Source organism: Sinocyclocheilus anshuiensis, unplaced genomic scaffold, assembly GCF_001515605.1.
Source record: "Sinocyclocheilus anshuiensis isolate Anshui unplaced genomic scaffold, SAMN03320099.WGS_v1.1 scaffold732, whole genome shotgun sequence".
Lineage (NCBI taxonomy): Eukaryota > Metazoa > Chordata > Actinopteri > Cypriniformes > Cyprinidae > Sinocyclocheilus > Sinocyclocheilus anshuiensis.
The window spans coordinates 180,952-191,613 of record NW_015554133.1 but is presented as its reverse complement, the minus strand read 5'-3'; the positions used below and the strand labels follow the sequence as shown (position 1 = coordinate 191,613).

Below are 10,662 nucleotides of genomic sequence, written 5' to 3'. Positions count from 1 at the left end.
TCAGATAAATGCTGTTCTTCTGAACTTTCTATTCATCAAAGAAACCTGAAAAAAATTCTACGCTGTTTTCAACATAATAATAAATGTATTTTGAGCAGCAAATCAGCATATTAGAATGGTTTCTGAAGGATCATGTGACTGGAGAATTGAGCTTTGAAATCACAGGAATAAATTAGATTTTAAAATATTTCCAAATAGAAAAACAGTTATTTTAAATAGTAAAAATATTTCAAAATGTTACTGTTTTTGCCGTATTTTAGATCAAATAAATGCAGGCTTAGTGAGTAGAAGAGAATTCTTTAAAAAAAACATTAAAAATCTTACTATTAAAAAACTTTTGACTGGTATGTTAGCCTATAGTTTGAAGTTAAAGATATTAATATTAATTAGGTGAGTCATAGATGTTTATTTGACAGTGATTTCACATTTCTTGTTTGTATGAAGGCTAAATACAAATAAAAGATGCACATAATTTATTTGTGCTGTTTTTTTTTCTAAAAAATTAAATAGTTTTATAAGAAGAGGTTTCATAGACTTGGCAAATACATTTTTCATAAGTTTGTAGGTACAGACATCTGTTGTGGGTGTTCTTGGCAGTTTTTATGAGGCTTTTTTAAATAGTGTTCATATCGATATTGAAATTATATCGTATCGACCGAAATTAAGAAATATATCGTGATATAAAATTTGGCCATATCGTCCATCCCTACTTCATCTTTATTTAATGGTGCTGTTTCTTCGCCTCGGGTATAATGTGTATGTATGTTTTTACAGGATGGCCACGACTGCTGTGGTTCGTTACTGATGGAAAGCATGTTGTAAAGCCTCCTAAAGACTGGCATCCTCCAATAAGAGACGCTAGCAATGAGATCGCATACATAGAGGTCAGGACCACACTAACTTAAGGCATAATGCTTATTTTGAGATAATGACCAATGATAGGTGAATCCATCTGTCTGTCTGTCTGTCTATCTGTCTGTGTGTCTGTCTGTCTATCTGTCTGTCTGTCTGTCTGTCTCTCTGTCTGTCTGTCTGTCTGTCTGTGTGACTGTCTGTCTGTCTGTCTGTGTGTGTGTGTGTGTGTGTGTGTGTCTATCTATCTTTCTGTCTGTCTGTCTGTCTATCTATCTATCTCCATCCATCCATCAATCTGTCTGTCTCCACCTCTTTCATCCATCCATCCATCCACCTGTCTGTCCATCCGTTCATCTGTCTGTCCATCTCTCTAACTGTAAGTCTGTCTTTCTGTACACAGTATAAGACCAGTAAGGAGGGCAGCACTATGGGCATCACGGTGTCTCACTCTGCTATGTTGGCTCACTGTCATGCGCTCACACAGGCCTGCGGATACACAGAGGGTGAGTGTGTGCGACTTACACGCATCACACACAGGCTCTTCTGAGACCGGCCACTGCAGGTCTAGAGTGTCCTACTTCCACTCTCTAAATAACTGCTCACAAACCCTTAACACTCCTCACACAGCAGCTCCTGCAGTAAAGACTCTGTTAGCCACTTCTTCTGCCTCTGTATACATCTTTAAAACTGGATTTGATTGCAAATGTAATTGTTATCAGTGAGATAACTAAGATCTACACAACAAAAATTCAAAAGTTTTGATATGATTCGTGAATGATTTATGATATTTTACTTGCTGCTGTCACATACATCACACCATTTATTGTAAATGCTTTTTGCATTATACACCACAAAATGTTTACTGTGATTTTACTCACTTGTATAGGTGAAATTATAACAAATGTTTTGGACTTCAAACGAGATGCTGGTCTGTGGCACGGGGTCCTCATGGTAAGTCATACTGGTAAAAAATGTATAGCCTGAATGCACTATAAGTCGCTTTGGATAAAAGCGTCTGCTAAATGCATAAATTATAAATTATTATAATTATTAATTATAATTAAGTCAGACACGTGTGGTTGACATCTGGTTTGATACGTTCACATACACTCACACATGGATAAGGAGTTAGATCACTTCGCACTCATCCAGCTGTCTTTTGGTTTCTTAACCTGTGTCCTTGGCAACTGCTGTCATGGTGATGTGTGTTCAGAGTGTGATGAACCGAATGCACGTGATCAGCATCCCATACTCGCTGATGAAGGTCAACCCTCTCTCCTGGATCCAGAAAGTCCACACCTATAAAGGTGAGTGTACTGCCTAAAGCCAGACCGCCTGTGTGTCATGATCTTTTACCACAGAACTATGGCCACTTACATATGGATAAACCAAATGAAGTTATGTGAGATGCAGTAGCTGTTTATTTAAAATCGCTATTTTGCATTGCAATTGACTGTATTTTTCTTCAGATTAGAGGCTCTTTATGGACTCAATTCTAAGAGTTGATTCCAAACTTTTTTGATTCTTAAGTAAAAAGGAGGTTAAGTGAGTTAAACCTGTGAAACCTGTTACAGTAAATAAAGAATTTGCAAGATTTGTATTTTAAATAAATGCTGTAGAATCATAAAAAAATGTACCACAGTTTCCAACAAAAAATATTAAACATCAGCACATTAGAATGATTTCTGAAGGATCATGTGACACTGAAGACTGGAGTAATGATGCTAAAAATGTAGCTTTGCCATCAGAGGAATACATTTCTTTTTAAAATATATTAAAATAGAAAACAGTTTTAAATTGTAATAATAATTCACAATATTGCTGTTTTTACTGCATTTTTGATTAAACAAATGCAGTCTTGGTGAGCATATGGGGGACTTCTTTCAAAAATGTACTGATCTCAAACTTTCGGACAGTAGAGTACTGTATACTCCACATTTCTTCAGATTATATGTATTATGAAAATTCATTCATAATATTTAAAAAAGACACTTTTGCCACCTACAGGTTAAATGATGTAACTGCAGAAAGAGGAGTTTGTGAACTTTTTAGTCAAAACTTATTTATAAAATACTTTCTACTGGATTAAAATTGTTCAGAAATATTATATAATCTGCAAACAGAGCGTTGTGAAGAAATGTTAATTTTAAGTGAAACCTTTCAAAAGAGTAAAATATTTAACTAGACAGTATTCTTGCAGATTTTGCACTCTGACATGTAAGTTTAAGGTTAATAGTTGGTCTCTATATGTGACCCTGGACCACAAAACCAGTCATATGGGTCATTTATACATAATCTGAAATCTGGATAAATAAGCTTTCCATTGATGTATGGTTTGTTAGGATAGGACAAAATTTGGCTGAGATACAACTATTTGAAAATCTGGAATCTGAGGGTGCAAATAAATCAAGATATTGATAAAATTGTCCAAATGAAGTCTTAGCAATGCATATTACTAATCAAAAATTAACTATTGATATATTGACGGTAGTAAATTTACAAAATATCTTCATGAAACATGATCTTTACTTAATATCCTAATGATTTTTGCCATAAAAGAAAAATCAATAATTTTGACCCATACAATGTATTATTGGCTATTGCTACAAATATACCCCAGCAACATAAGACTGGATTTGTGCTCCAGGGTCACATATAGACAGTAAACACCTGTTTCACATCATAGTTGTTACTACACTGATTAAATGCTGTGTGACTGTTTGCATGTTTATATGTCCTGTGTTTTTCAAACAGCGCATGTAGCAGTGGTGAAATCCAGGGATATGCACTGGTCACTTTTAGCCCAGCGGGATCAGAGAGACATCAGTCTCAGTTCTCTCCGCATGCTCATCGTTGCTGATGGAGCAAACCCATGTGAGTATACACTTAAACAGAACAATCTGAGAACAAGCAAAATTCCAAATCGAATGGAACACAGCTTGAACTGTCGCTGGAACACTGTGTATGTTGTGTATATTGAAATACAGGGTCTATTTCGTCCTGCGATGCCTTCCTCAACGTCTTTCAGGCCCGCGGGCTGCGGCCAGAGGTGATCTGCCCGTGTGCAAGTTCCTCTGAGGCCATGACTGTCGCCATCCGCAGGTACACTGATGACATTACAGCAACTTGCTACTGTAAAACCACTACTGTTCTAGTGCATGCATTCTGCCCAGTTTACACAAGACACTGCTTGCTATTTTATTTCACCTTATTATCTAATGCATTTCAGTTATCATCTCAGAAATGACAATGGCATTTTGCATTTGAATTTGCATATGGCACTATCATTTTCCAGAGCCCAAATCCATGTTGAATGACTCTGTATGTGTGTGTTCAGGCCTCCAGAGATGGGTGTTCCTCCTCCGGGTAAGGCAGTGCTGTCCATGAGCGGTCTGAGTTATGGGGTGATTCGAGTTGACACAGAGGAGAAGCTCTCTGTGCTCACTGTCCAGGATGTAGGACAGGTCATGCCTGGAGGTGAGACCTGCTTTACTCTCACTGATTGATCTATAGACTGAAAAACGGTTTTGATTGGATGAATAGTGTGACGAAGAAATGCTTTACTTTTTGGCACTTTATGTTTAACATTCTATTATTCTGAATTTATAATTTCTCTTGGGGACTAATGTACTGTCTATGCATCTGTGTGTGTGTGTGTGTGTGTGTGTGTGTGTGTGTCTGTGTCTGTGCAGCGCTGGTGTGTGTGATTCGGTTAGAGGGCATGCCATACTTGTGTCGAATGGATGAGGTTGGAGAAATCTGTGTGAGCTCCAGAAGTACAGGAATCTCCTACTATGGTCTGCCAGGCATGACCAAGAATGTCTTTGAGGTAAACAAAAGGTCCAATGATTTTTAAACATAGTGTTGGCCTTAAAATGTTCAATCAATATTCGATTTTGGTTCTATATTAAATTAAATGTGCAGCCATAGTGGTAGCAATTTTGAAAATTTAATATTTCTGTCAAAGATTCACTTTGATTCATTCAGTGGGCCATTCTGTAGGTGACATATACCAGTTGGCGTAATTTTGGATCTTTTTGAGTGAGTCATTGAATTATTCACTCGTTTAAAACATTCATTCACAACTGCAATTCTTGTTATTATACTTTACCGAAATGTCTGAGCCTATAATTCAACTAAGTGATTCTAGAAAGACATGAGCATTTTCTCTACAACAATATAGATCAGTTATATTATTTTGTCTGACTGTGACATAACTCTATATAAGATATAGAAAAAAGTAACAACAATAGCCAATGAGAACAATTTGTTAAAAAAAAAATTTGTTAAAAGTTCACAAATAAAACCACTAGTCATCAAGAGCTTTGACTTATGTGTTATCATCCTGTTAAAAAGTTTGTGATGCTTACCTAAAAAAAAGGTAAGTAAAATAAGGACTTGACAGCATTGTAAACTCGACTAAAATGTTTTTGTTGTTTTGCTTTCAGACCATTCCAGTCACATCATCAGGAGCTCCCATCAGTGACAGACCCTTCACACGCACATCTCTCCTTGGCTTCATCGGGCCGGTGGGTTCAGATGTCTTAAAACGAAACCATTCCTTTTGAAGCAGGATAACTTTGAAGTGTCTTTTAAATCAACACGTGGAGTTAATCTTTTTGGGATTGGGTTTGTTTCTTGTATTACAGGATAATTTGGTGTTTGTGGTGGGAAAGATGGATGGACTGATGGTGGTGAGTGGACGGAGACATAACGCAGATGATGTGGTGGCCACAGCACTGGCCGTGGAGCCCATGAAGTTTGTGTACAGAGGAAGGTAACTCAAATGTCATTTACTCTCGACTTGAGATGAGTGTGTATCTCTGCTCAGACTGAAGGCTGCATCTCTTTTCTCTGTCAGGATTGCGGTTTTCTCTGTATCGGTGCTGCACGATGAACGCATTGTTGTGGTGGCAGAACAGAGACCAGACGCCTCGGAGGAGGACAGCTTCCAGTGGATGAGTCGTGTGCTGCAGGTGAACACATACACACTTAGCTGTCTAAATGAGGACACTGCATAGACTTCTATTGTTTTTTTATACAGCTAGTTAAAAATAATATTTTAAACCTAACCCTAACAGAAAACTATATGCATTTTACAATTACAAGTAGGTGTGTCCGAAGTGTTTACTTGTAATGTGCACAAAAGCAACACGCTTACACACATACTCATTTTCTTGACCACTTTCTGTTTAATTCTCAGGCTATTGACAGCATCCATCAGGTGGGAGTGTACTGCCTGGCTCTGGTGCCCGCTAACACACTACCCAAAGCTCCTCTGGGTGGCATCCACATCTCAGAGACCAAACAGCGCTTCCTGGAGGGAGCCCTGCACCCCTGCAACGTCCTCATGTGCCCTCATACCTGCGTCACCAACCTGCCCAAACCTAGACAGAGGCAGCCGGGTACAGGTGAGTCCTGCGTGAGTGTTGGGTGGTTGTTTTTCATTTTATGCATATTTTGCACATCATATGACCTGTTGTCTCTGTTGTTTCAGAGGTGGGTCCTGCTTCCATGATAGTCGGAAACCTAGTGGCAGGAAAGAGGATTGCACAGGCCTGTGGGAGAGATGTTTCACAGCTGGAGGACAATGATCAGGTAAAGATCAACCCCATTTCACTCTCTCAAACCACAGAGGTCAGTGGTGAAAAAGAAGTACACTTTAGCGTACTTTTAAAAAAAGAGTACTTATTATGGAAATAATTAGTGCTGTCAAACGATTAATCGCGATTAATCGCATCCAAAATAAAAGTTTTTGTTTACATAATATATGTGTGTGTACATTTATTATGTATATATAAATACACACACATACAGCATATATTTTGAAAATATTTACATGTATTTACATGTATATATTTATATTCATAAAATGTATATTATATATAAATATATTTAATATATAAACGGAACATTTATTTTTAAAATATATACATGCATGTATTTATATATGCATAATAAATATACACAGTACATACACATATACTATGTAAACAAAACCTTTTATTTTGGATGTGATTCATCGTTTGACAGCACTAGAAATAATATATTTTAAAAGAATGTACTTAAATGCAAACTGAATGTAATGTTTTCAGACACTTAAATGCATGTTAATTGTATTTAAATTCATATGTATTATCTTAAATATATACATGCATGTGTGTGTATTTATATATGCATAATAAATATACACAGTACATACACATATACTATGTAAACAAAACCTTTTATTTTGGATGTGATTCATCGTTTGACAGCACTAGAAATAATATATTTTAAAAGAATGTACTTAAATGCAAACTGAATGTAATGTTTTCAGACACTTAAATGCATGTTAATTGTATTTAAATTCATATGTATTATACTAAATTTATATTAAATGCAAGTAGCTGAAATTTAGAGTGCTTTTTTGGCCCACTTAAGTAAGACTTAAAGGGATAGCGCACCCAAAAATGTTCTAAAAAATTCTGTCATTAATTACTCACCCTCATGTCGTTCGTTCATCTTCGGAACACAAATTAAGATATTTTTGATGAAATCCGAGAGCTCTCTGACCCTGTATAGACAGCAAGGATCTTTACACGATCAAAGCTCAGAAACTTAGCAAGAAGATTGTTAAAATAGTCCATGTGACATCAGTGGTTCAACCGTAATTTTCCGAAGCTACGAGAAAAAATTTTGTGCGCAAAGCAAACAAAAATAACAACTTTATTCAACAATTTATTCTCTTCTGTGTGGCGTGTTTATGAGACTGCCATGACACATGAATGTGCATTGCTCTGCTTGTAAACAAACCGCAGCGCATCCAGGTTCTACGTCAAAACGCCGACTCTAGCATCAGCAGCACCACACGCATGTGTCGTGGTACACTCATGAATGTGCAAAGAGAAGAAATTGTTGAGTGAAGTTGTTTTTTTGTTTTCTTTGTGCACAAAAAGTATTCTTGTAGCTTCATAACATTACGGTTGAACCGCTGATGTCACATTGACTATTTTAATGATGTCCTAACAACCTTTTGGGCCTTAAATGTTTTAGTTGCGTTGCTGTCTATGCAGGGTCAGAAAGCTCACGCATTTCATCAAAATATCTTAATTTGTGTTCTGAAGATGGACGAAGGTCTTACGGGATGACATGAGGATGACTGAATTTTCATTTTTGGGTGAACTATGCCTTTAAGACCCATTCACACCAAGAACGATAACTAATAACAATAACTATATTAGTATCCACGTCAATGCACGATTATGTTCTGCTTATTTTAAGCGCATATACTGCACAAGCTCTTTAAAGCAGAACAGCTTCTGACTGTCAATTTTTTTATTATTCATCAGCTGGAAAAAATCATTCTGAAAGTAATATTAATGATATTGTTCCACTGTGTTGTTACCGTTATAGTTGTGCTGTCGACTTTGCTATTCTTTTACAATTAGAATGATTTTAGAAAAAAGTAGAATGACAACACCCTAGAATTGTGGTGGTGAGTTGTGTACTGCTAATCACCAATCTTTTTTTTCTCAGAAATGTATGACTCTAGTAGGAAAGCATACATATTATAGTAAAATTCAGTGCTCTTGAAACATTTTAATGGAAATTTTTTAGAGCGATTGTTCAGAGACACTTTTTACAGGGGATTTGGTTAGTGTTTCCTAGACTTGATTTGAAAATTGCTACACTTCTCTGCTGACAGTCGTTCAGACATTATTCTGTGCTCAGTCAAAATAGTCTCAAGAAGTGCTTCTCTTATTAAAAGACGTCTGCTTCTGTGCTTTCCAAGATGAACTGTAGCGTTGGAACATAAAGGACCATAAAGAAGCTTGTGTGACTGGAAGAATAGCATTTGGAAAACACAGTTAACGTTTTCTTTCTCAACACTGGTTTGTGGCCCAGGAGTCAAAATAGGTTCTCTTTAAGTGATAAGTAGTGTATGAAGAGCTGGTATGTGTGTGTGTGTGTGCTAATTGCGTGTTTTATTAGGTTAACCCTTATATTGTTTACTGGTAATTTTGAACCATTTGTAGTAAAGAATTCACTATAAATACCAACAAAATTGTTTTTATTAAAAAGTCTTTCACAGATTAGACCCATATTTTACTAACCAGTCACAAACTTTCACCTTTGACCTTTCAGCATATTCTGCAGCTTTAAATACACTACTGTTTAAATGATTGTGTTCTGTAAGGTTTTTAAAAATGTTTTTGAAAGCTACAAAGGCTGAATTTAATTCATGAAAATACACTAAAAACAGCATCATTGTAAATATTATTACAATTTAAGATAACAGTTGTCTGTTTTAATTATTCCTGTGATGACAAATTTGAATATTCAGCAGCCATCACTCCAGTCTTCAGTGTCACATGATCATTTCTTACTATTATCAATGTTGAAAACAGTTGTGCTGCTTAATATTTTTGTGGAAATCATGTACAATCTTTACAGGTCAATTTAAAGGGGTCATCAGATGCCCATTTTCCACAAGTTGATATGATTCTTTAGGGTCTTAATGAAAAGTCTATAACATACTATAACATAAAATTTCTCAATGGTAGTGTAAAAAACCAATTTTTTTACCCTGCCAAAATCAGCTCTGTTTTCAGCAAGCCATTCGAGTCCATGTTGCTTTAAATGCTAATGAGCTCTGCTCACCCCGCCCCTCTCTTCCGTGGGGTGATGAGCAAACTGTAAACTTCAGCCGCGAAACTGGCTAACTAGCACGTTATTAGGAAAGGCGATTTGCAAAGATTCATAAAAAACCCTTATACTCACTTCTTCTGTTGATGAAGCTGGATCATGAATGATCCTCTGCGTCTTCAGCGGCTCAGATGTCGGGAGTAAATTACGACTGCTATATTCATTATTACACCCAACAACAAAACACCTCAATCGCTTAATCGGAGACGTTCTTGTCTTCCACTGCACCGGAATCGACCATAGACTGTAAAAAACATGGACGTAGTGTCCGTGACATCACCCGTAGGTTTCTAAAGAGCGTTTTTGAAGCTCGAAGTGGGCGGAGCCAGTGTGGTGACAAATCGAGCCTCGAAATCCGGTCTCCATTAGGACCCCAAGCGATCCCATTGGCTCAAATTACATTTAATAGGTACTCTCTTTAGCGCATGATTACAATTCCTACAAAATCGTGTTATGATAAATGCTGTTTTAACTACGTTATAATGATCATTAATGTCTGTATTAGTTAGCTTATGTACTAGCATAGCATACATATACCCGATTAGCCTGATAACTTAGTTTATAAAGGAATTTGCACTTGTGTTCACTTATTTTTAATTTAATTATGTGTTAAATGAAGTGTTAAATGCCCAAAGTTTTATTTTATAAATAAAACTAATTAATGATGTTCAATTATTCACTTAATAGAGTATTATTAGTTTTATTTATTAATTAGCAGGAAATCAAGTGTAAGAGATTACGTTTAATTTGTTTCATTATGCACTAATTTGCTCTATTATGCACTATATAGTAAGCCATACGTTTTTACATTACTATCGTTCACATGTATTTAGGATAATAATTAACTGATAGTTGATGGAGACCCGATTTCCAGGGAGGACCCGATTTATCATGACACCGGTCGTCGCCATCTTGGCAGCGCGTCACCGGATAATCAAAAATGGGCAAAGAGGCGGGAGCTGGTTGCTGAAGCCACGCCCACCTAGCTCAACAGTGGTGACAGCGGCGGCAATCCACCTGTCACTCAAGTGGCCACGCCCTTCATTATGCAGAACTTTAAGGCTTAATATAATTTAAACGGATGAGTTATAAAAAAATTCACCCCCCTCACAGTTGTCA

The 10,662-nt window shown here is 36.6% G+C and overlaps 1 protein-coding gene across 1 annotated transcript in view; it reads left to right on the top strand.

The window, feature by feature from the left end:
* Nucleotides 1–10,662, top strand: part of LOC107670331 (disco-interacting protein 2 homolog A-like) — a 50,038-nt gene that overhangs the window by 28,026 nt on the left and 11,350 nt on the right. Inside the window, exons 11-23 of the mRNA XM_016462906.1 lie at nucleotides 775–884; nucleotides 1,256–1,358; nucleotides 1,742–1,806; nucleotides 2,069–2,162; nucleotides 3,610–3,729; nucleotides 3,843–3,957; nucleotides 4,193–4,332; nucleotides 4,548–4,684; nucleotides 5,304–5,384; nucleotides 5,505–5,632; nucleotides 5,717–5,831; nucleotides 6,059–6,266; nucleotides 6,353–6,453. Of these exons, the coding sequence (XP_016318392.1) occupies nucleotides 775–884; nucleotides 1,256–1,358; nucleotides 1,742–1,806; nucleotides 2,069–2,162; nucleotides 3,610–3,729; nucleotides 3,843–3,957; nucleotides 4,193–4,332; nucleotides 4,548–4,684; nucleotides 5,304–5,384; nucleotides 5,505–5,632; nucleotides 5,717–5,831; nucleotides 6,059–6,266; nucleotides 6,353–6,453 (1,517 nt within the window). The remainder of the gene's footprint in view (nucleotides 1–774; nucleotides 885–1,255; nucleotides 1,359–1,741; nucleotides 1,807–2,068; nucleotides 2,163–3,609; nucleotides 3,730–3,842; nucleotides 3,958–4,192; nucleotides 4,333–4,547; nucleotides 4,685–5,303; nucleotides 5,385–5,504; nucleotides 5,633–5,716; nucleotides 5,832–6,058; nucleotides 6,267–6,352; nucleotides 6,454–10,662) is intronic.